This window comes from Sphaerodactylus townsendi, linkage group LG05 (assembly GCF_021028975.2).
Source record: "Sphaerodactylus townsendi isolate TG3544 linkage group LG05, MPM_Stown_v2.3, whole genome shotgun sequence".
Taxonomy (NCBI): Eukaryota; Metazoa; Chordata; class Lepidosauria; order Squamata; family Sphaerodactylidae; genus Sphaerodactylus; species Sphaerodactylus townsendi.
Window position 1 is genome coordinate 75363594 of NC_059429.1, and position 27721 is coordinate 75391314.

A 27721-nucleotide genomic window follows, 5' to 3' on the forward strand; every position below is an offset into this window, starting at 1 on the left:
CCACTGCTGCTACCATTTCGAAACTAAATGGTAAGTAATTGTTGAAGGCTTTCATGGCCAGATTCAACTGGTTCTGGTTGGTTTTCCGGGCTGTGTGGCCGTGATCTGGTGGGTCTTGTTCCTAATGTTTTGCCTGCATCTGTGGCTGGCATCTTCAGAGGTGTATCACAGAGGGAAGTGTGTTACAGATTTCCCTCTGTGATACACCTCTGAAGTTGCCAGCCACAGATGCAGGTGAAACGTTAGGAACAAGATCCACCAGACCACGGCCACACAGCCCGGAAAACCAACCAGAACCAGTTAAATGGTAATGCTTTAGACCTTGGGAAAGCTGAAGTCAGGAGTCATTTCTTCTTATAAGCTTTGTATAATGAAATTTTGAAACCAGAATGGACGTAAGCAGCAACAAAGCCTCACTTGTCTGTTCTATGACAGATGTACAATGTCTAGGGAAATTTCTATTTGCAGACCAAACCTAACCAAATTACCACAAATTTCTACCAGTCACTGTGGGAATGAAGGCAGTTGGTATTCCTATATCACAGGCCCAACATTGTTTCCTTAGCTGACTTTCTAATGACTTAGTCTATCTCACATTCAACTGATATGTGAAAGCCTGAATACACAATTCTTTGCATTCTAAGGAAAGCTGTGGTTAAACAATTAATATTTCTTCTAGCAGAGTGGTGCTGATAAATAACTATTGCTGTTTAAACTGCTTGGATTCTCTGTGCCTAGTTTTATCAACAACTACAACTTGCCATCCTTAACAGTGATTAAAGGGCTATGCCTCATAATAGGTAGCCTACTCGTTTATGGGTAGCCCTTATTTAGCTACAATTATATACAGAAGAATTGTTGTTCCAGGAAAAAGGGAGGGGGCACTTATGCATAAAAACAACTGCATAAAATGTTCCTTTCTCTCCTTGCTCAATATTTACTGACAAGTTGATGATGAATATGGAAAGAACAGAAGCTACGTAATTTATGTGACACATTACTCATTCAATATTTGTAGAACAGTTGGCTTATCAGAAAAGCAGAAACAAATAACCTATATTTTTAACAACTGGTTTTCAAGTCAATCAACTGATCCTTTGTAATTCATAAAACTGGTGGTGGTAAACATGCCATCAAGTTGAAGCCAACTTATGATGATCCCATAAAGTTTTCAAGGCAAGAGAAGTTCAGATGTGGTTTGCCATTGCCTTTCTCTGTGTAGTGACTCTGGACTTCCTTGGGGGTGTCCTGTCCAAATATTAACCAGGGCCGACCCCATTTAGTTTCTCAGAACTAATAAGATTGGGCTAACCTGAGCCATCCAAGTCAGGTCAACTACAAATAAACTGTGAAGTATTCTTAGAACTTAAAAGCACATATTGAAAGCTAAGCAGGATCTGTCCTGGTAACTATTTGGATAGAAGACCACCAAGGAATTCCTAAGTTGCTAGGTAGTGGAACACACACACACACACACACACACACACACACACACACACACACACACAACACACACACCACACACACACACACACACACACACACACACACATGTGTGGGGGGGGGGGGGTGGGGGGGGGGGGGGGTGGGGGGGGGGGGGGGTGGGGGGGGGGGGGGGTGGGGGGGGGGGGGGGTGGGGGGGGGGGGGGGTGGGGGGGGGGGGGGGTGGGGGGGGGGGGGGGTGGGGGGGGGGGGGGGTGGGGGGGGGGGGGGGTGGGGGGGGGGGGGGGTGGGGGGGGGGGGGGGTGGGGGGGGGGGGGGGTGGGGGGGGGGGGGGGTGGGGGGGGGGGGGGGTGGGGGGGGGGGGGGGTGGGGGGGGGGGGGGGTGGGGGGGGGGGGGGGTGGGGGGGGGGGGGGGTGGGGGGGGGGGGGGGTGGGGGGGGGGGGGGGTGGGGGGGGGGGGGGGTGGGGGGGGGGGGGGGTGGGGGGGGGGGGGGGTGGGGGGGGGGGGGGGTGGGGGGGGGGGGGGGTGGGGGGGGGGGGGGGTGGGGGGGGGGGGGGGTGGGGGGGGGGGGGGGTGGGGGGGGGGGGGGGTGGGGGGGGGGGGGGGTGGGGGGGGGGGGGGGTGGGGGGGGGGGGGGGTGGGGGGGGGGGGGGGTGGGGGGGGGGGGGGGTGGGGGGGGGGGGGGGTGGGGGGGGGGGGGGGTGGGGGGGGGGGGGGGTGGGGGGGGGGGGGGGTGGGGGGGGGGGGGGGTGGGGGGGGGGGGGGGTGGGGGGGGGGGGGGGTGGGGGGGGGGGGGGGTGGGGGGGGGGGGGGGTGGGGGGGGGGGGGGGTGGGGGGGGGGGGGGGTGGGGGGGGGGGGGGGTGGGGGGGGGGGGGGGTGGGGGGGGGGGGGGGTGGGGGGGGGGGGGGGTGGGGGGGGGGGGGGGTGGGGGGGGGGGGGGGTGGGGGGGGGGGGGGGTGGGGGGGGGGGGGGGTGGGGGGGGGGGGGGGTGGGGGGGGGGGGGGGTGGGGGGGGGGGGGGGTGGGGGGGGGGGGGGGTGGGGGGGGGGGGGGGTGGGGGGGGGGGGGGGTGGGGGGGGGGGGGGGTGGGGGGGGGGGGGGGTGGGGGGGGGGGGGGGTGGGGGGGGGGGGGGGTGGGGGGGGGGGGGGGTGGGGGGGGGGGGGGGTGGGGGGGGGGGGGGGTGGGGGGGGGGGGGGGTGGGGGGGGGGGGGGGTGGGGGGGGGGGGGGGTGGGGGGGGGGGGGGGTGGGGGGGGGGGGGGGTGGGGGGGGGGGGGGGTGGGGGGGGGGGGGGGTGGGGGGGGGGGGGGGTGGGGGGGGGGGGGGGTGGGGGGGGGGGGGGGTGGGGGGGGGGGGGGGTGGGGGGGGGGGGGGGTGGGGGGGGGGGGGGGTGGGGGGGGGGGGGGGTGGGGGGGGGGGGGGGTGGGGGGGGGGGGGGGTGGGGGGGGGGGGGGGTGGGGGGGGGGGGGGGTGGGGGGGGGGGGGGGTGGGGGGGGGGGGGGGTGGGGGGGGGGGGGGGTGGGGGGGGGGGGGGGTGGGGGGGGGGGGGGGTGGGGGGGGGGGGGGGTGGGGGGGGGGGGGGGTGGGGGGGGGGGGGGGTGGGGGGGGGGGGGGGTGGGGGGGGGGGGGGGTGGGGGGGGGGGGGGGTGGGGGGGGGGGGGGGTGGGGGGGGGGGGGGGTGGGGGGGGGGGGGGGTGGGGGGGGGGGGGGGTGGGGGGGGGGGGGGGTGGGGGGGGGGGGGGGTGGGGGGGGGGGGGGGTGGGGGGGGGGGGGGGTGGGGGGGGGGGGGGGTGGGGGGGGGGGGGGGTGGGGGGGGGGGGGGGTGGGGGGGGGGGGGGGTGGGGGGGGGGGGGGGTGGGGGGGGGGGGGGGTGGGGGGGGGGGGGGGTGGGGGGGGGGGGGGGTGGGGGGGGGGGGGGGTGGGGGGGGGGGGGGGTGGGGGGGGGGGGGGGTGGGGGGGGGGGGGGGTGGGGGGGGGGGGGGGTGGGGGGGGGGGGGGGTGGGGGGGGGGGGGGGTGGGGGGGGGGGGGGGTGGGGGGGGGGGGGGGTGGGGGGGGGGGGGGGTGGGGGGGGGGGGGGGTGGGGGGGGGGGGGGGTGGGGGGGGGGGGGGGTGGGGGGGGGGGGGGGTGGGGGGGGGGGGGGGTGGGGGGGGGGGGGGGTGGGGGGGGGGGGGGGTGGGGGGGGGGGGGGGTGGGGGGGGGGGGGGGTGGGGGGGGGGGGGGGTGGGGGGGGGGGGGGGTGGGGGGGGGGGGGGGTGGGGGGGGGGGGGGGTGGGGGGGGGGGGGGGTGGGGGGGGGGGGGGGTGGGGGGGGGGGGGGGTGGGGGGGGGGGGGGGTGGGGGGGGGGGGGGGTGGGGGGGGGGGGGGGTGGGGGGGGGGGGGGGTGGGGGGGGGGGGGGGTGGGGGGGGGGGGGGGTGGGGGGGGGGGGGGGTGGGGGGGGGGGGGGGTGGGGGGGGGGGGGGGTGGGGGGGGGGGGGGGTGGGGGGGGGGGGGGGTGGGGGGGGGGGGGGGTGGGGGGGGGGGGGGGTGGGGGGGGGGGGGGGTGGGGGGGGGGGGGGGTGGGGGGGGGGGGGGGTGGGGGGGGGGGGGGGTGGGGGGGGGGGGGGGTGGGGGGGGGGGGGGGTGGGGGGGGGGGGGGGTGGGGGGGGGGGGGGGTGGGGGGGGGGGGGGGTGGGGGGGGGGGGGGGTGGGGGGGGGGGGGGGTGGGGGGGGGGGGGGGTGGGGGGGGGGGGGGGTGGGGGGGGGGGGGGGTGGGGGGGGGGGGGGGTGGGGGGGGGGGGGGGTGGGGGGGGGGGGGGGTGGGGGGGGGGGGGGGTGGGGGGGGGGGGGGGTGGGGGGGGGGGGGGGTGGGGGGGGGGGGGGGTGGGGGGGGGGGGGGGTGGGGGGGGGGGGGGGTGGGGGGGGGGGGGGGTGGGGGGGGGGGGGGGTGGGGGGGGGGGGGGGTGGGGGGGGGGGGGGGTGGGGGGGGGGGGGGGTGGGGGGGGGGGGGGGTGGGGGGGGGGGGGGGTGGGGGGGGGGGGGGGTGGGGGGGGGGGGGGGTGGGGGGGGGGGGGGGTGGGGGGGGGGGGGGGTGGGGGGGGGGGGGGGTGGGGGGGGGGGGGGGTGGGGGGGGGGGGGGGTGGGGGGGGGGGGGGGTGGGGGGGGGGGGGGGTGGGGGGGGGGGGGGGTGGGGGGGGGGGGGGGTGGGGGGGGGGGGGGGTGGGGGGGGGGGGGGGTGGGGGGGGGGGGGGGTGGGGGGGGGGGGGGGTGGGGGGGGGGGGGGGTGGGGGGGGGGGGGGGTGGGGGGGGGGGGGGGTGGGGGGGGGGGGGGGTGGGGGGGGGGGGGGGTGGGGGGGGGGGGGGGTGGGGGGGGGGGGGGGTGGGGGGGGGGGGGGGTGGGGGGGGGGGGGGGTGGGGGGGGGGGGGGGTGGGGGGGGGGGGGGGTGGGGGGGGGGGGGGGTGGGGGGGGGGGGGGGTGGGGGGGGGGGGGGGTGGGGGGGGGGGGGGGTGGGGGGGGGGGGGGGTGGGGGGGGGGGGGGGTGGGGGGGGGGGGGGGTGGGGGGGGGGGGGGGTGGGGGGGGGGGGGGGTGGGGGGGGGGGGGGGTGGGGGGGGGGGGGGGTGGGGGGGGGGGGGGGTGGGGGGGGGGGGGGGTGGGGGGGGGGGGGGGTGGGGGGGGGGGGGGGTGGGGGGGGGGGGGGGTGGGGGGGGGGGGGGGTGGGGGGGGGGGGGGGTGGGGGGGGGGGGGGGTGGGGGGGGGGGGGGGTGGGGGGGGGGGGGGGTGGGGGGGGGGGGGGGTGGGGGGGGGGGGGGGTGGGGGGGGGGGGGGGTGGGGGGGGGGGGGGGTGGGGGGGGGGGGGGGTGGGGGGGGGGGGGGGTGGGGGGGGGGGGGGGTGGGGGGGGGGGGGGGTGGGGGGGGGGGGGGGTGGGGGGGGGGGGGGGTGGGGGGGGGGGGGGGTGGGGGGGGGGGGGGGTGGGGGGGGGGGGGGGTGGGGGGGGGGGGGGGTGGGGGGGGGGGGGGGTGGGGGGGGGGGGGGGTGGGGGGGGGGGGGGGTGGGGGGGGGGGGGGGTGGGGGGGGGGGGGGGTGGGGGGGGGGGGGGGTGGGGGGGGGGGGGGGTGGGGGGGGGGGGGGGTGGGGGGGGGGGGGGGTGGGGGGGGGGGGGGGTGGGGGGGGGGGGGGGTGGGGGGGGGGGGGGGTGGGGGGGGGGGGGGGTGGGGGGGGGGGGGGGTGGGGGGGGGGGGGGGTGGGGGGGGGGGGGGGTGGGGGGGGGGGGGGGTGGGGGGGGGGGGGGGTGGGGGGGGGGGGGGGTGGGGGGGGGGGGGGGTGGGGGGGGGGGGGGGTGGGGGGGGGGGGGGGTGGGGGGGGGGGGGGGTGGGGGGGGGGGGGGGTGGGGGGGGGGGGGGGTGGGGGGGGGGGGGGGTGGGGGGGGGGGGGGGTGGGGGGGGGGGGGGGTGGGGGGGGGGGGGGGTGGGGGGGGGGGGGGGTGGGGGGGGGGGGGGGTGGGGGGGGGGGGGGGTGGGGGGGGGGGGGGGTGGGGGGGGGGGGGGGTGGGGGGGGGGGGGGGTGGGGGGGGGGGGGGGTGGGGGGGGGGGGGGGTGGGGGGGGGGGGGGGTGGGGGGGGGGGGGGGTGGGGGGGGGGGGGGGTGGGGGGGGGGGGGGGTGGGGGGGGGGGGGGGTGGGGGGGGGGGGGGGTGGGGGGGGGGGGGGGTGGGGGGGGGGGGGGGTGGGGGGGGGGGGGGGTGGGGGGGGGGGGGGGTGGGGGGGGGGGGGGGTGGGGGGGGGGGGGGGTGGGGGGGGGGGGGGGTGGGGGGGGGGGGGGGTGGGGGGGGGGGGGGGTGGGGGGGGGGGGGGGTGGGGGGGGGGGGGGGTGGGGGGGGGGGGGGGTGGGGGGGGGGGGGGGTGGGGGGGGGGGGGGGTGGGGGGGGGGGGGGGTGGGGGGGGGGGGGGGTGGGGGGGGGGGGGGGTGGGGGGGGGGGGGGGTGGGGGGGGGGGGGGGTGGGGGGGGGGGGGGGTGGGGGGGGGGGGGGGTGGGGGGGGGGGGGGGTGGGGGGGGGGGGGGGTGGGGGGGGGGGGGGGTGGGGGGGGGGGGGGGTGGGGGGGGGGGGGGGTGGGGGGGGGGGGGGGTGGGGGGGGGGGGGGGTGGGGGGGGGGGGGGGTGGGGGGGGGGGGGGGTGGGGGGGGGGGGGGGTGGGGGGGGGGGGGGGTGGGGGGGGGGGGGGGTGGGGGGGGGGGGGGGTGGGGGGGGGGGGGGGTGGGGGGGGGGGGGGGTGGGGGGGGGGGGGGGTGGGGGGGGGGGGGGGTGGGGGGGGGGGGGGGTGGGGGGGGGGGGGGGTGGGGGGGGGGGGGGGTGGGGGGGGGGGGGGGTGGGGGGGGGGGGGGGTGGGGGGGGGGGGGGGTGGGGGGGGGGGGGGGTGGGGGGGGGGGGGGGTGGGGGGGGGGGGGGGTGGGGGGGGGGGGGGGTGGGGGGGGGGGGGGGTGGGGGGGGGGGGGGGTGGGGGGGGGGGGGGGTGGGGGGGGGGGGGGGTGGGGGGGGGGGGGGGTGGGGGGGGGGGGGGGTGGGGGGGGGGGGGGGTGGGGGGGGGGGGGGGTGGGGGGGGGGGGGGGTGGGGGGGGGGGGGGGTGGGGGGGGGGGGGGGTGGGGGGGGGGGGGGGTGGGGGGGGGGGGGGGTGGGGGGGGGGGGGGGTGGGGGGGGGGGGGGGTGGGGGGGGGGGGGGGTGGGGGGGGGGGGGGGTGGGGGGGGGGGGGGGTGGGGGGGGGGGGGGGTGGGGGGGGGGGGGGGTGGGGGGGGGGGGGGGTGGGGGGGGGGGGGGGTGGGGGGGGGGGGGGGTGGGGGGGGGGGGGGGTGGGGGGGGGGGGGGGTGGGGGGGGGGGGGGGTGGGGGGGGGGGGGGGTGGGGGGGGGGGGGGGTGGGGGGGGGGGGGGGTGGGGGGGGGGGGGGGTGGGGGGGGGGGGGGGTGGGGGGGGGGGGGGGTGGGGGGGGGGGGGGGTGGGGGGGGGGGGGGGTGGGGGGGGGGGGGGGTGGGGGGGGGGGGGGGTGGGGGGGGGGGGGGGTGGGGGGGGGGGGGGGTGGGGGGGGGGGGGGGTGGGGGGGGGGGGGGGTGGGGGGGGGGGGGGGTGGGGGGGGGGGGGGGTGGGGGGGGGGGGGGGTGGGGGGGGGGGGGGGTGGGGGGGGGGGGGGGTGGGGGGGGGGGGGGGTGGGGGGGGGGGGGGGTGGGGGGGGGGGGGGGTGGGGGGGGGGGGGGGTGGGGGGGGGGGGGGGTGGGGGGGGGGGGGGGTGGGGGGGGGGGGGGGTGGGGGGGGGGGGGGGTGGGGGGGGGGGGGGGTGGGGGGGGGGGGGGGTGGGGGGGGGGGGGGGTGGGGGGGGGGGGGGGTGGGGGGGGGGGGGGGTGGGGGGGGGGGGGGGTGGGGGGGGGGGGGGGTGGGGGGGGGGGGGGGTGGGGGGGGGGGGGGGTGGGGGGGGGGGGGGGTGGGGGGGGGGGGGGGTGGGGGGGGGGGGGGGTGGGGGGGGGGGGGGGTGGGGGGGGGGGGGGGTGGGGGGGGGGGGGGGTGGGGGGGGGGGGGGGTGGGGGGGGGGGGGGGTGGGGGGGGGGGGGGGTGGGGGGGGGGGGGGGTGGGGGGGGGGGGGGGTGGGGGGGGGGGGGGGTGGGGGGGGGGGGGGGTGGGGGGGGGGGGGGGTGGGGGGGGGGGGGGGTGGGGGGGGGGGGGGGTGGGGGGGGGGGGGGGTGGGGGGGGGGGGGGGTGGGGGGGGGGGGGGGTGGGGGGGGGGGGGGGTGGGGGGGGGGGGGGGTGGGGGGGGGGGGGGGTGGGGGGGGGGGGGGGTGGGGGGGGGGGGGGGTGGGGGGGGGGGGGGGTGGGGGGGGGGGGGGGTGGGGGGGGGGGGGGGTGGGGGGGGGGGGGGGTGGGGGGGGGGGGGGGTGGGGGGGGGGGGGGGTGGGGGGGGGGGGGGGTGGGGGGGGGGGGGGGTGGGGGGGGGGGGGGGTGGGGGGGGGGGGGGGTGGGGGGGGGGGGGGGTGGGGGGGGGGGGGGGTGGGGGGGGGGGGGGGTGGGGGGGGGGGGGGGTGGGGGGGGGGGGGGGTGGGGGGGGGGGGGGGTGGGGGGGGGGGGGGGTGGGGGGGGGGGGGGGTGGGGGGGGGGGGGGGTGGGGGGGGGGGGGGGTGGGGGGGGGGGGGGGTGGGGGGGGGGGGGGGTGGGGGGGGGGGGGGGTGGGGGGGGGGGGGGGTGGGGGGGGGGGGGGGTGGGGGGGGGGGGGGGTGGGGGGGGGGGGGGGTGGGGGGGGGGGGGGGTGGGGGGGGGGGGGGGTGGGGGGGGGGGGGGGTGGGGGGGGGGGGGGGTGGGGGGGGGGGGGGGTGGGGGGGGGGGGGGGTGGGGGGGGGGGGGGGTGGGGGGGGGGGGGGGTGGGGGGGGGGGGGGGTGGGGGGGGGGGGGGGTGGGGGGGGGGGGGGGTGGGGGGGGGGGGGGGTGGGGGGGGGGGGGGGTGGGGGGGGGGGGGGGTGGGGGGGGGGGGGGGTGGGGGGGGGGGGGGGTGGGGGGGGGGGGGGGTGGGGGGGGGGGGGGGTGGGGGGGGGGGGGGGTGGGGGGGGGGGGGGGTGGGGGGGGGGGGGGGTGGGGGGGGGGGGGGGTGGGGGGGGGGGGGGGTGGGGGGGGGGGGGGGTGGGGGGGGGGGGGGGTGGGGGGGGGGGGGGGTGGGGGGGGGGGGGGGTGGGGGGGGGGGGGGGTGGGGGGGGGGGGGGGTGGGGGGGGGGGGGGGTGGGGGGGGGGGGGGGTGGGGGGGGGGGGGGGTGGGGGGGGGGGGGGGTGGGGGGGGGGGGGGGTGGGGGGGGGGGGGGGTGGGGGGGGGGGGGGGTGGGGGGGGGGGGGGGTGGGGGGGGGGGGGGGTGGGGGGGGGGGGGGGTGGGGGGGGGGGGGGGTGGGGGGGGGGGGGGGTGGGGGGGGGGGGGGGTGGGGGGGGGGGGGGGTGGGGGGGGGGGGGGGTGGGGGGGGGGGGGGGTGGGGGGGGGGGGGGGTGGGGGGGGGGGGGGGTGGGGGGGGGGGGGGGTGGGGGGGGGGGGGGGTGGGGGGGGGGGGGGGTGGGGGGGGGGGGGGGTGGGGGGGGGGGGGGGTGGGGGGGGGGGGGGGTGGGGGGGGGGGGGGGTGGGGGGGGGGGGGGGTGGGGGGGGGGGGGGGTGGGGGGGGGGGGGGGTGGGGGGGGGGGGGGGTGGGGGGGGGGGGGGGTGGGGGGGGGGGGGGGTGGGGGGGGGGGGGGGTGGGGGGGGGGGGGGGTGGGGGGGGGGGGGGGTGGGGGGGGGGGGGGGTGGGGGGGGGGGGGGGTGGGGGGGGGGGGGGGTGGGGGGGGGGGGGGGTGGGGGGGGGGGGGGGTGGGGGGGGGGGGGGGTGGGGGGGGGGGGGGGTGGGGGGGGGGGGGGGTGGGGGGGGGGGGGGGTGGGGGGGGGGGGGGGTGGGGGGGGGGGGGGGTGGGGGGGGGGGGGGGTGGGGGGGGGGGGGGGTGGGGGGGGGGGGGGGTGGGGGGGGGGGGGGGTGGGGGGGGGGGGGGGTGGGGGGGGGGGGGGGTGGGGGGGGGGGGGGGTGGGGGGGGGGGGGGGTGGGGGGGGGGGGGGGTGGGGGGGGGGGGGGGTGGGGGGGGGGGGGGGTGGGGGGGGGGGGGGGTGGGGGGGGGGGGGGGTGGGGGGGGGGGGGGGTGGGGGGGGGGGGGGGTGGGGGGGGGGGGGGGTGGGGGGGGGGGGGGGTGGGGGGGGGGGGGGGTGGGGGGGGGGGGGGGTGGGGGGGGGGGGGGGTGGGGGGGGGGGGGGGTGGGGGGGGGGGGGGGTGGGGGGGGGGGGGGGTGGGGGGGGGGGGGGGTGGGGGGGGGGGGGGGTGGGGGGGGGGGGGGGTGGGGGGGGGGGGGGGTGGGGGGGGGGGGGGGTGGGGGGGGGGGGGGGTGGGGGGGGGGGGGGGTGGGGGGGGGGGGGGGTGGGGGGGGGGGGGGGTGGGGGGGGGGGGGGGTGGGGGGGGGGGGGGGTGGGGGGGGGGGGGGGTGGGGGGGGGGGGGGGTGGGGGGGGGGGGGGGTGGGGGGGGGGGGGGGTGGGGGGGGGGGGGGGTGGGGGGGGGGGGGGGTGGGGGGGGGGGGGGGTGGGGGGGGGGGGGGGTGGGGGGGGGGGGGGGTGGGGGGGGGGGGGGGTGGGGGGGGGGGGGGGTGGGGGGGGGGGGGGGTGGGGGGGGGGGGGGGTGGGGGGGGGGGGGGGTGGGGGGGGGGGGGGGTGGGGGGGGGGGGGGGTGGGGGGGGGGGGGGGTGGGGGGGGGGGGGGGTGGGGGGGGGGGGGGGTGGGGGGGGGGGGGGGTGGGGGGGGGGGGGGGTGGGGGGGGGGGGGGGTGGGGGGGGGGGGGGGTGGGGGGGGGGGGGGGTGGGGGGGGGGGGGGGTGGGGGGGGGGGGGGGTGGGGGGGGGGGGGGGTGGGGGGGGGGGGGGGTGGGGGGGGGGGGGGGTGGGGGGGGGGGGGGGTGGGGGGGGGGGGGGGTGGGGGGGGGGGGGGGTGGGGGGGGGGGGGGGTGGGGGGGGGGGGGGGTGGGGGGGGGGGGGGGTGGGGGGGGGGGGGGGTGGGGGGGGGGGGGGGTGGGGGGGGGGGGGGGTGGGGGGGGGGGGGGGTGGGGGGGGGGGGGGGTGGGGGGGGGGGGGGGTGGGGGGGGGGGGGGGTGGGGGGGGGGGGGGGTGGGGGGGGGGGGGGGTGGGGGGGGGGGGGGGTGGGGGGGGGGGGGGGTGGGGGGGGGGGGGGGTGGGGGGGGGGGGGGGTGGGGGGGGGGGGGGGTGGGGGGGGGGGGGGGTGGGGGGGGGGGGGGGTGGGGGGGGGGGGGGGTGGGGGGGGGGGGGGGTGGGGGGGGGGGGGGGTGGGGGGGGGGTGGGGTGGGGGGGGGGGGGGGGGGGGGGGGGTGGGGGGGGGGGGGGGGGGGGGGGGGGGGGGGGGGGGGGTGGGGGGGGGGGGGGGTGGGGGGGGGGGGGGGGTTTTGGGGGGTGGGGGGGTGTGGGGGGGGGGGCGGGGGTGGGGGGGGGGGGGGGGGGGGGGGGGGGGGGGGGGGGGGGGGGGTGGGGGGGGGGGGGGGGGGGAAGGGTGGGGAGTGGGGGGGGGGGGGTTGGGGGGGGGTGGGTGGGGGGGGGGGGGAACTGGAGTGCTGTGTGGTTTTAGGCTGTATGGCCATGTTCTAGCAGCATTCTCTCCCTGGCGTTTTGGCTGTATGCCAACGAAAACATCTTCTGAAGATGCCAGCCACAGATGCAGGCGAAACGTCAGGAGAGAATGCTGCTAGAACACGGCCATACAGCCCAGAAACCACACAGCACTCCATTTATCATAAGTTCATTTTTTCTTTTTATCTATATATTCTATCATAGGTTTCCAATTACACAAAAATTTGTTCAAATCCTCATCTTCAACAAAGTAAGCTTAGCTATTTTTGCTAATTCTAATACCTTTACCCACCATTCTCCAATTGTAGGAATAGCTGGAGTTTTCCATTTTTGCACATATAGTATTCTTGCTGCTGTTGTCATATATAAAAACAAAGATCAATTTTTCCCTTCCAAAGTTCCATCCACATGTTCCAACAAAAAGGCCTCTGGTCTTGTACATTCATCTTTAAAATCTTTTGAATTGTTGAATGCTGCTGGTCCTCCCCATCCTTGCCTCAGCACAAGAGTGAACACTTTCTTTCTCCTTTTTCTCTCCCTCCCTGACCCGCCCTCGACAGAATCTTTGTCTCTCTCTCTGTGTGTGTCTCTCTCTCTGTGTCTCTCTGAAGTCACTTGCCAGTCCCCTGGCTTCGATTAAATCCCATTGCTGCCATGTGACAGGAGGAGACATTGACATTGCCAGAGAGATCGAGGGGAGATGGAGAGATGGAAAAAAGACATCCCCTCACATATTCACACACACAGCGGGCAAGGTGGGCTACTCCGATTCTGCCAATTGGCAGCTCCCACAAAAATGAGGCCCCAGAGGTTCACCAATCGCAACAGAACTTACAGAGTCCATCCAAGAAGTAGCTGGGACTGGTGAGAAGATGGGGAGGGTGGTCTAAGTTGAGTGAATTTTGGGAGGGCAGAAATAGGGGGAGGGTAGAGAAGCGTGAGAAGACAAAGTAGGTCATGCTGACATGAGCCCACTGTAGAATATAAAAGGGGTGGAGCCAACCCCCTCCGTTTGTGCTGTTTAAATAGTGAATTGTTTAAATAGTGCTGTTTAAATAGTGACTAGCGGACCCGGCCACACGTTGCTGTGGCAATCTCCCTCCTCAAGACAGCTTCTCTGCTCCGGGCAATTTTCCTCCACTCCAGAAGAACCATCCCCAGCCACCCTCAATGGGGCCCATTTAAAAGTCCACGGGTAATAATCTCCATGTATCCCCAGAATGATGTATGAAATGTAATAGCTGCATAGAATTGAACTTGCAAAATGAGGTATGTAAAGGGTGGGCCCTTGGAGAGCTGTGGAAATGGTGGGCAGTTGTCGTTGTGCACCTTTGTGAGCGGATAGGGGATGATGTTGGCAGGCAGCAGAATTGGCAGGCAGCCTGGGCGCTGAGGCGCTTAGCTGGGGCGGCGTTGAGATGCTGCAGAGTTCTTGAGGAAGGGTGGCTGCTGAGGTGGCAGTGAGGTGGCCATCCCTGTGCCCCACCAACGCGATTTCCTACCCAAACCCCAACTGTGCATGCCCACTCTCCAGCTGGACTCGCCCCCTCCCCCTTCCCCCCCACCCCTCCTCAGACGCTTGCCCAGCACCAGCCAGCAGCCAAACGCTCCCGCGATGCGCATGGCCACCCACCAGTCTCACTCGCCCGCGTCACGCAAGCAGGCTCCCCTTCCACACAACACCTCCTCAGACGCTTTGCCCCCACCACGCAGCGGCCAAGCGCGTGCAATACGCATGGCCGGAACAGAACTGCCAACCCGCCACTGCCCTGCCCGCCCCCAACTACAACGGCACATGGCTGCAATCACTCAGCATGCCTGCCCTGGCCACCGTCCTTAGCAGCGGCGTCTGAGTGAGAACAGCTGCCTCTCTGCACCTTCACCTTCTCGTCGCTGAGCCAAACGTCACGCCCAGCCTCTCCCACTGCACACCGCCTCCACCTTTTCCGTCTCCCACCCACATCACCACCCACTGCCCCCCACGCCCCCCCTAACCCAGCAACCCCACTCCACCAGCCACCCTTCCTCAAGAATTTACCAGCACCTCACTGCTGCCTCAGCTAAGCGCCTCAGCGCCCAGGCTGCCTGACAAATTCTGCTGCCCACCAACATCACCCCCATCCGCTCACAAAGGGGCACAACGGCAACTGCCCACCATTTCCACAGCTCTCCAAGGGACCACCCTTTACATACCTCATTTTGCAAGTTCAATTCTATGCAGCTATTACATTTCATAAATTACTCTGACGATACATGGAGATTATGTGCAGTAGGAGTTGTGGGTGGGAGGGGGAGGGTGCCAGTGAGTTGTTGGTCGCCGGCTGGAGGAGGCGTTCGATGGTGAGTGGTGTGCATGCGTAGACAGTTTAGGAGGAAATTTGGGGTTTGCGTGGCACAGGAGCGGTCCCGGAGCGGGGGAAGGTTGTGTAAACCTGGCTAGAGGCATGAGGGATGGTTTCACAGTGTTTGGTCCAGTGGTTCTGGAGATTACCTGTCAGCAGCAAACGCACGGTTAGCTTTTTATATATATAGATGTTTCTATTCGCTATCTTATTCTGTTGTTTGTATTAAGTTTAAGTGCTTTCTTTTAACCTTCAAATCTAGCCACAGTTTTTTCCCTCTTTTTGCAATCTCTGCTGCTTCTTTTTCTCAGTCCCTCCATTTATTAAACCTCCACCAAGCTGTACTATTCTCTCAACTCTACACTTTCTCTTGTGGTTGTTATGTAGGAAACTCTCTTCCTTTAAATATTCAGTTTGTGTAAAATAAGTGAAGTCTTCTCTTTTCTCCAGTATTTCCTCCTTTGATGTTCTGTTGACTCCTATTTTTGATCTATTATCATCTTAATTATTGTATTGACAGTGTTATGAAGGGACATAGTCTCAGCTACTTCAAAGTTTTCCTTTTACTTCATGTCTCTTTTCCTTCATGTGTTTCAGACTGAGCCTGCAAACATGGTTCTGCACATTCTGTTTCTGTACACAACCTATGCTATTTCACATACTTTTATAAACAGATGACCTTCAACTCTTGAGAAATCTGGTTAATTGCCACCACACAGAGTTAAGATAACAATTATTTCTGTCTCCAGAGAAAGTATATGACAGATCAAGAAAGAACCGTTCTATGGTTCTACTCACAATTTGGAGTCCAACTTCACAAGAAAGCCCAGTTTGTCATATTCTGGAAGATAAAACACAGAGAATCAGATAATTAAAGCAACAAGAATCTTGCTTCCCAGGCGGCCCATCAATAAGAAAAGGGCCACAGAAGTTTCCAACTGGAAGTGACAGCATAGTTTTTAAAAATTACTAAATTTGCTTCCACATAAATGATTTTCTGGTTTCTTAACTTCAGAAGAACTTGCAGAACTCTTTGTAGACAGAAACGGTAAAAAAATTAAAAAAAATAAGGATGCATATCCCTGTTCGGATGAATTAAGCTCTCATTTTGTTCACCTCTCACAAAATGATCCTGAATGCAGATAGCTGTGGAGTTTGCACAAATTATGACAGCTCACCGTCTTACAAAACATGCTGTCACTCTTACAGCCATAAAGGCTGCCAAATAGAGGGGAAATTTACAAAATAAATTCTCTGAAAGCAACCTGCATAAGACGACTCTGGATGCTTATTTTTGAGTAGGTAAGATATTTCCACTTCTGCTGTAAACACCAAAGGCATCAATTTCATGAAAGTGTTCCATTTTTATTTCAAAGAACACAGCAAAAAAAGCCCAACATATGTATTACAGCTTCTCATTCTTTTCCAACTGGCAGTTTCAAATCTCACAATCCAAACTGCACAGGAACAAACCAGGAACAGTAGCAGCCCTGCTGTATGCTTCCAGCTGCTTCAAGTGTTGATGTGCAACTTACAGATTATATTTACACTTCCTCATCAAAGCTCCAAATAAGCTTTCAAATAAATTCCATACCATCTACCCTGCCAGAAAAAGTCTTCTTTAAAAATGTGGAGAGAAAGAGATCTGTTCTGGAAAACTAAGAAACTGGAGAATAATAACAATGTTCAGTGTAGTTTTATTGCATTACATATCATATTTCAATGAAAATTAATATCTTCCTTTGGGGAAACAACACAGAAGGCATCTCTTTAACAAATCTGGGTGGGCACATAATTGAAGACAAATAGCATAGACTCACCCACCCACCCCCAAGTTAGCCAAGCCTCAGCTACATTAATATAAATCCCATTTCTCTAAAATGTCTTTTTACAATCATTTTTATACATTTTGTTTTACCGTTTTAACTAGATATTTTTCGAGCTTCCTTGTTTAAATGATAAATATATGTACATAATAATAAAATGATTTAAAAATATGTCTTAGCAAAGTTTAACAGGCTGCACCAGTATTTCCCATATTTTCTTTTTCAGACAAGTCCTTTCGCTGTTTTTTGTGTAGTTGTAGCCCTACATGCAGTAAAGGGATTAACTTGCAAGTAAGAGCTCCACCCTCCTAAACCAGGCAGCAGATTAGGTGGAGTTCAAGAATAGCTTCACTGACATGGATGGCACGAGTTACATCTTTTTATTCCTTACACTTGTAGTAAATGGACATGCAGACTTGGCGTTGGGATGGTGACTATGCTATAGAATTTCCTACTTAAATCTCTTGAGTAAGGGGATTCACAGCATGCATCCATTCTGAGTGAGTGAGTAGAAATCTATTGAGATTCCAGTCCTTTGTTAAAGAAGCATATTGGTTTTATAGGCATCAAAAGAAATTCAATGCAAACGACCAGGTGTTTTCTGTTGTACAAACTAGCTTTAAGAGTTCTCAGACTTAAATGAAATCCTGACAGAACCACAGTCAACTTTCTGTTCAGTATAAGCCTCATCAAAAACAATGCCCCCCGCAATGGACCAATATAATGTACCTTTGTTCCCTAATTGGGGAGGGGGGGAGAGAATTCACTGTCTTTTAGTACAGAAAGTACCTATTAACTTTCAACAGTAAGGAAAAACAATTTCAAAATAAAAAAATCTGAATTTTGTGACAGTGTGAAGCATTGTACACTTTGACTGGAAATGCTCTATTTAAGATTATTTATAAAGTATTAGTAATAGTATGAAGTCCTGAGAGATCAAATGCTGCACATTTCATTTTTTAAAAAAATCAAAAGCCTCCATATACAGCCAAAATCAACATATCTCTTTCCTACTTTAAATTCTGCTAATATTAATCCATTCTTCCAGCCACCCCAAAGAAGTACATTACATGGTCAGTTGATAAAGCAGACTTTTATTTATTTAAATTTATTTTTCCATTTAAACATACTGAGGTGGTTAGAGTGTTGAAATAGGATCTGGGAGACCAGGTTTCAATCCCCATTCTGCTACAGAAACTCACTGGGTGACCTTGGACCAATTACAGTATTATGACAATTATGAAAATCACTGTCATAAAGGGCAATGCACATGACATTTTCAGCCTAACCAATCTCACAGATTGTTGTGTGAACACGATGGAGGACAACAGTGTAAACTACTTTGGATCTTCACTGGGGAGAAATGCAGTGTATAAATGAAGTAAGTATTTACAACTAGACCAAAATATTACCATAACATTCTAAGCAGAGTTATACCTTTCTAAATCCATTGATTTCAGTGAGCTCAGAAGGATAAAGCTCTACTGAAGACCGCACTGCAAAGTTGCCACCATTTGCCTTCCAAGTGTATCTTTTCAGCTGAGAAAGCTATTCTTCAAACATCCCAATTTTAAGACAACCGTTTTCTTTTTAACACACGCACAAATACCGCGTTGGGATGGTGGACAGATAGGCAATTAAACTCAGCCATATTCTGATCTTGACACAAGCTAAGTTGAAGGGGGGAAGGGATAGAGAAGAATTTGAAGAATTTTGTATAACAAAAAGGAAGGAACTTTTTAAAAGGAACCTGCTATGAAGGGCATCTGGAAAGTAAGGAAAAAAAGATCTCAGTTCTAGTAGAAGACTTTGGCTGGCAGAAAGAGAGGGGGTGATTTTATGCCAATTCTTCCCTAAAGCAGAAAACATCTGCCCCGTCTTGTTCCTGAGGGGTCACCTCCCCCTCAGTTGAACCATTTCAGGAGACATCTGGGCTGCAGTGGAGTGGGGGGGGGGGGGTGAGAGGAAGTTTTGTTCTGCTGACAGAAACCCCTTTTATCCTAGGATCCAACCAAAGGAGTTATTTTCTGCTAAAGGGGAACAAAATGTATGTGTCTTCTGGTTCCAATTCACAGGTGGAGTCAGAGCTGGATTTTAAAATATGTGCTGTCTGACGAGAAAAAATGCTTTCTGCACATGATCAGATGGACTTTATTTATTATTACTTAACTGTTATGTCTCCTTAAGAATTTTATGCCACAGATGCACAAACTGAGGTTCACCAAGGGGCTTTCCGCACAGCAGAGGAGACCTAGGTTCGACTCGTGTCCGCGGAAATCGTTACCTGAGCTCGACTCTGCTGTTACTCCGGACAGCAGCCAGGTCGTCTCTCCGGAGCCGAGTTCAGAGGGCAGGATTACCTCCTCGCATCTTTCGCTCCTCATTCCTGATTGACTGCCGTTCTATGGCGGGAAACGTGAGTGCGCATCCCTTTTTCTTTTATTTTGCCACCCCAATCAGAACATGCCACCAGAAAGGAGGGAGGGAGGGTGGCAGGGAGCGTGTTTGATTGGCCAACCCACAGAGATGCGGAATAAATGTTATAATGTCTGGCTTCGTGCACAAGAAGGGGTTTTTTTTAAGGCACGCTTTTTGCTGCCACAAGTCTCCCGATTTGCACATGGCCAAAATAGTACACTGTGATTGGCTGGCCAGGAGAGTCGAGGCGAGGGAGATTCCGCACTGTGTCGGCTTCAGCTTGAGTGCAACCCAGGTTCGCCAAAAAGTTGTACCTCCCAGTCAAGCTCAAAAATTTGACGGCGAGAGGGGGGGGAGCGGAGACAGACACAAGTCGAACTCTACAGCTGTGCGGAGTACCCAGGTCGGACCTACGTCAAACTAAGGTCGAATCCTACAGTACAGAAAGGGCCCAAGATATTTATTGCTATGCTTTGGAGCTCATCAGTTGGAAAATGAGACAATTTTACTCTAACGCATACAAACAGAATAAAAATGGACATATATGTATATGCATTATACTTGCCCATATATACTTGCCGAAAACACAGTTTTTCCCATTCAGAGTTCTTTGTTTGCATGCAGTTTCAGTTCCTGCTTCCAATTCATAGTACACATGAGTTTGAGTTGAGTTGGTTTACTATTATTTACTAAACTCCACATACAACTTCAGAAGTAGGAGGGAGATTTACAGAAAAAATATAGATTCTTCAAATACTTGCTAAATCAAAATAGTAAAACACTCTCAGCTTACTTCATAACAGAATCAAAAGTGGTTAAATATTGTATTCAAGCCCAAAAGGAGAGCTAAGTTTGGAACTGATGAACAAGTAAAATCTGCAAATATTTCCAATTTAAAAAATAAATTAAAAAAATTACCACTTTAAAAAGGGTGCAAAGGTTTCATCCAATAAATACAAAATGTAGAGAAGTTCTACATCACAGGTTAATAATTCTGAATTTCTAAGTAAGAATCAAGGCAAGTAACAAGAACAAGAAGAAAATTTGGCAGTATAATGACCAAGTGCTGAATCTTAGATATGGGGTAGCAGAAGGCCTTCACTTACCGGTATTTAAGAGCACTAGCTAAAGAATGAGTGAAGAATTACAAAATGGTTTTAAAAGAATAAGAGCCCTGTGGAAAAACCAGCCCAACTGAAATGTTACAAGCAAAGTTATCTCATTCAATGAGGGGGAAACAGAAATAGCCACATTAAGATGTACTATCAAAATGAGAAAAAAATATGTTTTATCAATCACTGTCATGAAGGGCAATGCATATAAATGACTCAGTACTTTATACAGTACTGGAAATTAATTTCTTTTTATCTCAGAGAGACCTTGAACTTTAGGTAGGAAGAAACCAACACACATGCTTCTATACTGTAGGGAGTCCTGGAATCAAATGTAACCTAGGTAGCTGCCAACAATTTAATAATAAAGAAGCATAACAGCAATAACACAAGCAGACTTACAGCCAAACACAGCAAGCTCTAAATGATACACTTTCCCTGCCAAGTTAAACACTGGCACAAATTTTCTTCTGGACATCTAGGAACAATCTAGCCGCAGGTCAGTAAGTGAGAAATGCTTATCATAATTACCAAGTTCCCAAAAGACCACCCAAACAGATGACAACAGATCAGAAAGAGCAGATAAGTGCCTTCATGTTTTCCAGCCTCAGCCACATGTTTATACAGAGTGATAAAATGGAATGGATTCTTCTCCAGCGTGCATTTGCACTACAGATCAGTGCAGTATAATTATGGCAAAATAGCATATGCAAGTTAAACAAAAAGGCACAAATATAAACTTCAGCATTTGCTATTACTTGACAACATTCCTTCTTGGAAGACTTTTTTCTCCTCAGGCAAGGAAGAAGAGCTCAATTTGTGGCACACAACCTGCTTTGCTTAACACAGAAAACACTTGACCCATATTTTGTGAGTAAAACTCCATCTGTTTGCCTGTATGTACTGATGTAGCATATCCAGAAGTACACATTAGATGATTTTGATTTTCATGATGTAATCTACCACTAAACCACATACAGAAACTTCCTTAAACTCAGACTGGCAACAGCTCTCAGATTTCTCAGGCAAACTACTCCACCACCGACCACCTGATCCTTTTAGCAAGAGATGCAGGGGCTGAATCCAAGACTTCTTCATGCCAAGCAGATGCTGTACCACTAAGCCAATCATGAATGCCATATTTCACTACACATTGCTTGGCATATTCAGGATTTGCTTTCATTATTATTATTTTTTCTCATGAATTTGCTAAAACTAGGCTTCTATATAACTTCTTTCTTTGAGCTTACCTCAGAGGCACAAAACCTGTCCCTGATCTCCAATAGTACTTCTCAAGCCTCAAAAGGGCAAATGATAGCTTATTGATAATTCTTTTGAAAATGGGATTTGTGAATGTACCTTGAAAGATAAACTAGATAAACCCATAAACCACTACCCCAAAGGTACAAAAAAATCACTATACCCCCCAAAACTCAAAATCACAACTATCCAGTCAAAGACTTCAACCATGGAAAGATTTTACTTGTCGAAGACCAAGGAATTCTAAGATATCAATTAGGCAAGATTGAGCTCAGAGAAAGAATTCTAAAAGGAAGATAAAATATAATCCTTTACATTCCATGTGCTTTTTCTACAAGCATTCTTTCTGATACACAGAGGTCTTAGCTTCATAAACTGTGATTTCACTCCAATCCTTGTGTAAAAGCCTAAGTGAATGTTTCACAAAAGACAGTTTTGGTCCATTTCAGAAACTATCACATTCCCTAGTAAAAGTCAAAGATAATATTAACAAAGAAGTAATATGCACCAGTTCTTGGTGACCTGTGGAGTAAGCTAACTCGATCTGTAGAGATGTCAAGCAATAAAGGAAAGGACATGGGAATGTTTTAGAAGCTTCTGCTAGAGACATTCCCACCCAAACACACATTCAGTCATATCCCCAAGCTAGAGAGGTGGGGAAAGAGAACAAGAAAACAAAACAGCAGCTTCACTAGACAATCAGGGTATGAGAGGCACTGCAAAAGCATTAGTCAGCTCCCAGTTAAAATGTCAGGAACACAAAACATGGAACAAGTACCAAAACCCAGAGATAAATGGGAAAAATGTGAGGGAGAACCATCACAGATTAAATGACCCTCAACAACTTTAAAAGAACCTAAGAAAAATGTATGAGCCTTCAGGTTGATGTATTTTATACACTAAAAGAAACTGATGGTCAGTTTCTTAAACAAGTGGTTGCATGGGAAAAAGTAGGTGTCCACATTCCTAAAAGCTCCGCAAAAATGAGCAACCAAGTGTATGTGAAAAAAGATGCAAATCTAATATACTTTTCTAGACTGTGTTTACCAAGGGATGGAGTGGCTGTAATCTCTCTGTTCTTTGGCCAAAAACCTTTTCAAGTATAAAAGGACCCCCTGCTGAGGACTTTTAACCTCTCTTAACCTCAGAACAAGCATAACTGTAACTAGGGGGATGAAGCAAGAGTTAAACCCTGCACTCCTGAGCTGCCAGCATGGCAGCCTCCCATATCATGGCCCCAATTTCTTAGTCAGCCTCTGCCTCCTTCAGGGACGCCAACCCCCAGGTGGAACCCTGGGATCCCCTGGAATTACAGATAATCTCCAGACTATAGAGATCAGTTTCTCTGAAGTAACTGTACCCACTGAGATCCCTGTCCTCCCCATTTCCAAATGTCCAGGAGTTTCCCACACATCCCCGGGCAATCACATCCTCCTGCCAGTAAGCAACTCAAGCCTCTTCCTGGTTTGGCAACTTTGAGCAGTATGACCAAAGTATGTGGGGAAGAGGGATAAGAGGGGTGCATGAGCGACAGAGAAGGCAAGTGAGTAAGTGGGGCAAGTCTACTCCACATAGACAAAACAGCCCAAAATTTAACTAGTTAAATAAGTTTCTCCTATTTCACAATAGGAGTTTACTTAGGAATGGGTACTTTAAATGAATTGTTTCATTCATCCTTTATTTCATTCTACCATACTTGTCACTCAAATCCAGTACCTTTTCTCAACTCTAATGATACTAAGAGTCGAGACCATTTACTTAACAGCATAGCAGGCATTTCTTTTGTGAATGTGTGCATGTTATTAAATGCTCTTATCCAACACCCTAAATAATATTAAGGGTGAAACTTCTCTTACACATACTTCTGTTACACATACTTACAGTACTGATGCTCCTAGCAAACACATGCTTTTACTGCTGTTCTAATGCTAGTTCCATTTGTAATTAATACGTTTTGATTAAATACACTTTTATTAATTCTCAAAATCCAAGTATTTGTCCAGATCTTAAGAAACTTAACTGTAGTTCCCCTGCCCCCACTAAGGGCACACACCTGACTCCCCAAATTATAATGCACTAATTTCAACTTATGAATTCAACTGGCAACCCAAGCAAACCTAATTCATGCCCGATTCTCCCCTTTTAATACATACATATATTTACTATTAAAGTTGTGCTGATAAAATTAAGTAATGCTTTTCAAACCACTGAAATATTGTAGCTTGCCAAACTGAGCCCACCAAGAAGTTCCCCTTAACCCCTCCCACACCAGAGATCAGCACAGCAAAGCAAAATAGCTGCCAGAGTTGAGATACCAAAGAATCCTCATTTCTGGCTGCCTAGAGCACAAGACAGGCTCTGGGGCAGGGGTCTTCAAACTATGGCCCTCCAGATGTTCATGGACTACAGTTCCCATCAGCCCCTGCCAGCATGGCCAAGTGGTAGGGCTCATGGGAATTGTAGTCTATGAACATCTGGAGTGCCATAGTTTGAAGACCCCTGCTCTGGGGAATGGCTCCCTGCCTTTCCTCTCTCCTGACCCAGTGCCCTTCATTGAGTCTTCTGCTCTCTTTTCCAGCCTGTTCCCACCATACACTGGCAGTTATTGTTCCTTATGTCTGGCCATTCAGACATACTAAACACAGTACCTAAAAAAACAACTCTTCAGTTCCATCAACTTCTGTTTTCTTCTCCCAATGAGAGTGAAGCAACTGCAGAACAACATTTCTATTTGAAGACCATCATAACACAATAAATTTTGAGAGTACCATTCTTCTTAGGTACAGAAAGCGTCCATAACACACTGACGTTGAATATGAGCTTTACCAATTTGACCCTAGGAACTGCACTGTAAAGTCTTACAAAATTATTAATAACCATGGCAATGTATATATTGCTTTTATAAGTAAAAATAAAATATTTGTCATAGGTGAGGAAGACAGCCCATATATTGCTGGCTTTTACACAACTGAGAGTGGCTTCTTTGAGGCATCCAAGTGCATAATCCTCCCATATATGAGCTATCATCTGCATCTATGGAAATACATGAAAATGGAATCTATGGAAATACATGAAACTTCCAGTTCTTCAAGCATAACAGAGGTTATTAAAATGGTCCTGAATACACTCGTTTCATCCTGCACATTGTAAGTATCATTTTCATATGTTCACAGGATACAGAGTTCTCTGCAATCACAGGGTGGTAGGTCAGGCTTAATCTCGCAGACATACAGTTCTCTCCAGAGATGGAACTTAGTATTATAACTAATGAATTCATACAGAAAGCACCAACGAAAAGAAAAACATGTGGACTACAATCCTAAGAGTTACACCCCTGTAAGCACATTGAAGTAAATGGGTTTAACAACGTGTAACTCAGCTTAGAGACCTGGTCAGCATGGAAGAATTCTAGCAATGTGTCCACTGAATGTACTTATTCTTCTAATTTGTTTTTAATTTATACAATAATGGTCAGGGTTATTTATTATTTTGGGTTGTTCTACGTATCTGGTGCTTTGGTCCTCTGCTGTGTAAATTTGGGGCTCAAGTTACTGGGCTATAAGATTTTTTTCCAAGATATGGCCAGCTCCCTCTGGAAAACCGAAAAGTCAGTATCCCTGACAGCAACAACCACCAAGTGTCAGCCTCATCAAAAGAAACCTCTCACCAGAGTTGCTGAAATGGAGAAGGAAGTTTTCCAAGGGGAAAGAACAGGGCATCTTAGCTGTCTTGCAAGCCTTTTTCTTGGGAGATCCTGATGTTATTCATGCCCATCTAGGAGCAGTGCCAGAAGCAATCAGCATGTAAGAAATTAAGAGGCAATGCTGGCAATGGTTCTAATAAAACAAGAAATGTCAAGAACACCAGAGATCTACTAATCAAGGAAATTAGCCCCTCTAATCCTAAAAGACAGGCTAGTAAGTGATGGGTTTACTTACACAGACACTTTCCTAAACAGATAGCAAGTATTAGACAATTTTTTCAAGCCCCCACAACACTTTCCCTCCATGAAATGAATCCCTTCCAAAGCAACTAGCACTGATATTGGCAAGTCCAGTTTTATTACTCAGTAATCCACTCCCTACATTCCAGAATGGTTTTTTTCTCTGAATTATATTACACAACCCAAAACCAAAAGTTAGTGAGCAGCAGAGTAGCAATGACACATTCAATTCCATGAAAGGATGGAAAATTTAATGATGTGGCTACAAAACATTAAACTAGCTAACTGTCAATTAACATGGTTGATGAAAGCAGTCAGTATATGGAGATGATGCATCATGTTTTGCATCAATACAATGAGGAAGCTGGCGAACATGCTTCTCATTCATTTTGAAAAGATACCCAAGCGATCTTTTTGTAACTATTTTATTCTATTATCTATTGTGGGCAGATCTACTAGACTCTGAAAAAATCAAGTTTATATCCCTGATTTTATTAATGGGTTTTCATTTAAAAGAAAGTTCTGAAATTGCTTGTCTTCACCTCAAGATTTTTTTTCTCAGAAATTACAATTTATTCTTTCTCTGGTAGACCAAGATTGAAGTCCAGATACCAACAAAGAGAGTTTTGACTCCTGAAAGTTCATACAAACCTTGTTGGTCTTAAATATGCTACAGGACTCAAACCTTGCTCTTTTACTACAGACCAATATGGCTACCTACCTTAAACTTTCTTTGATGTTCATTTACCATTTTTCATGTATAGAGCAATTCTGTGCAGTTACATCAGTAAGTCCATTAAAATCAGTGGATCCTGACTGGAGAAACTCTATACAGGAAAGACAAGATAATACTTCCCACCCTCAGAGGCTGCGCACAGATACTCTTGAAGACAGACCAAACCTATGCTGCAATATAGGCAAAAAACATAGAAGAAATAAAAAAGGTAAACTGCTGCTCGTAGGGACTGTTCTGACTAGACAAGGAGCAGTTTCTGTCCAATGCCCAATTTTACTTCTCCTTCACTTACAAGAAGAGAAGAAGAAGAGTTTGGATTTATACCCACCTTTCTCTTCTGTAAGGAGACTCAAGGTGGCTTACAAGCTCTTTTCCCTTCCTCTCCAAGACAAGCTAGGTATAACTGGAGCTTCTGACTAGAAAATAGCTCAGCACCTCCATGTATATCTGGCATGTCTTGTAAGCAACTTACCCTCTAATCCACAAGTGTCAAACTCGTGGCCCTCCAGATGTTATGGACTACAGTTCCCATCATCCACTGCCAACATGATGCTGGCAGGGGGTGATGGGAATTGTAGTCCATAACGTCTGGAGGACCACGAGTTTGACACCTATGGCTAATCCTTCCCCAGTGCTGTGCAGAAGTTCCAAAACACTGTGTGAAACCAAGCCACCCGGGAGAGCTGCCCCCAACCCGCCAGGGTGATAGGTAAGAAAGCAGGGTGAAAAGCCCAGTTCTAACTTCACCAATGAGAAGCAAAATAAATAGAAAGACAGAAAAGTTCTGATCTCATTGCTACAATCAGGGCTTTGGAGAGTCCATGATTTTGCTTCTCCAATAGACTCAGAAGTTCGTTCATTAGATGTATAAATAACAACATCTTTACAAGAATGGCTATCTGTGATTATATATTATAATATATATTGTATTGTTGATTATGTAAAGTCACAAATCCTTTCTTGCAGACAAGATAATCCACGCATACCAAAAACTGTATACTATGTCAGGAACATGTGATCCTCATCATGATACTAGTATTGAACCAACAGCTTTGAAAACTGAGACAAACAAGTGGTTGGTAGTATCACTTTCATCATCAAAATAGCCTATTTTAATTTAATCTTTTCTGTATAGGATGATAGCATCATTGATGTGTACAGTGTTCCAAAAATCAAGATTTATTTCAACAGTCAGAATTATGCAAAGGCAAGAACAAAAAAAAGTGAAAGAAAAAATGTAGATATAAACATTAAATATGAGCACATTCCATGTATTCATATTACTTGTGAAACTGTAGACCTGGAAGTTAATTTCAAAGTTATTCAATTCCTGTCCAGCTGAAGAGACACCAGCTTCCTACTCAAAACCACCCATTTCAAATTCCCAACCCTGAAATGTTTAATAATCATCCTCTCTGTAGTTTTCCTGTCGTTATGATTTCACCCTCCTTTCTCTCCCAACCTGAAATGATACCTACTAGGAGCGACTGGGTGTGGAACAGCTACAGGTTTTTTCTGAGCTCTGCCTGTTCCCAGTTCAGCAGCAAGGTGTGATGGGAGAGATGACAGAGGCACAGAAGACATGGACTTTCTCTCTCTCCTTCCTGTTATAACAAGGAAAGCTATCCCTCGGTTGAGCAACAGATGACACAACTCAACCTTATTACGCAGCTCATTTTTCACGAGGGGCTGGAGTCTGCCCCACAATGAAGCCAAGACACTTAACACTAAAGCAATTTAACATGCAGCACTTTAATGGCATGTGGCCATTTCCAAGCTTCTTTTGTGCAATTGACTAATTAATGATGATGCAGAATAACTAAAGTTCCCTGGAACAGACAGAGGAATGAAAGAATTTTTTTAAAAAAATAACCTCTATCATTTCATGCTGACTACACACATATACCTCAACACACACACACTCACACACTCTATCATGAGAGTATCTGCACAGTATTTAGTCAGAGATGTTTTGCAAAGAAGGAAATATATCCTCTTACACACATTTTGCCATTAAAGCATCAGAATATTTCCTTTCACCAAGCAAAACTGGGCTAGTGGTGAGGAAGATCATGCACCCTCATCTAGTCAGCCTCTACAAATCCATTCTCAAGGATGAAGTTAGAGCAGGAAACATTCAGTGCTTCTGAAGGACCTAAGCTTGGGGTTAGTAACTTAGAACATTCTCCCAAAAGCTTTGCTGTTAGTGCTCAGCAGCTGTGCCTGGGGCCATGTTGGAAGGCAGCAAATGTTCTTACCAATCTGAGTAGAATCAGAGATCCTGAAAGAAACTCATGTGACTAAGAGGTGCGAGATTTGGTTGAAAGTGGATTGAGAAAGCATCTCTAGAAAGGGATATTATACCTATCTTTGCAGCAAAATCTGCAAAGAAATTTGCAGAGAAATCTGCAGAGAAATTTCCCTGAATTTTCTGTCAGAATCTCATGCATTGCTGATTAATACTTGTCTTGATGTGGCCTCAAAGGCCAATTTTGTTTCTAGGCT

At 60.0% G+C, this 27721-nt stretch overlaps 1 protein-coding gene across 5 annotated transcripts in view; it reads right to left on the reverse strand.

Annotated features, from left to right (window-relative positions):
* The window catches only part of ST3GAL3 (ST3 beta-galactoside alpha-2,3-sialyltransferase 3), a 247227-nt gene that overhangs the window by 179453 nt on the left and 40053 nt on the right, over positions 1–27721 (reverse strand). For all 5 annotated transcript variants that reach the window (XM_048498760.1, XM_048498758.1, XM_048498759.1 and 2 more), the window contains one exon: positions 14720–14762. In XM_048498760.1, the coding sequence (XP_048354717.1) occupies positions 14720–14762 (43 nt within the window). The remainder of the gene's footprint in view (positions 1–14719; positions 14763–27721) is intronic.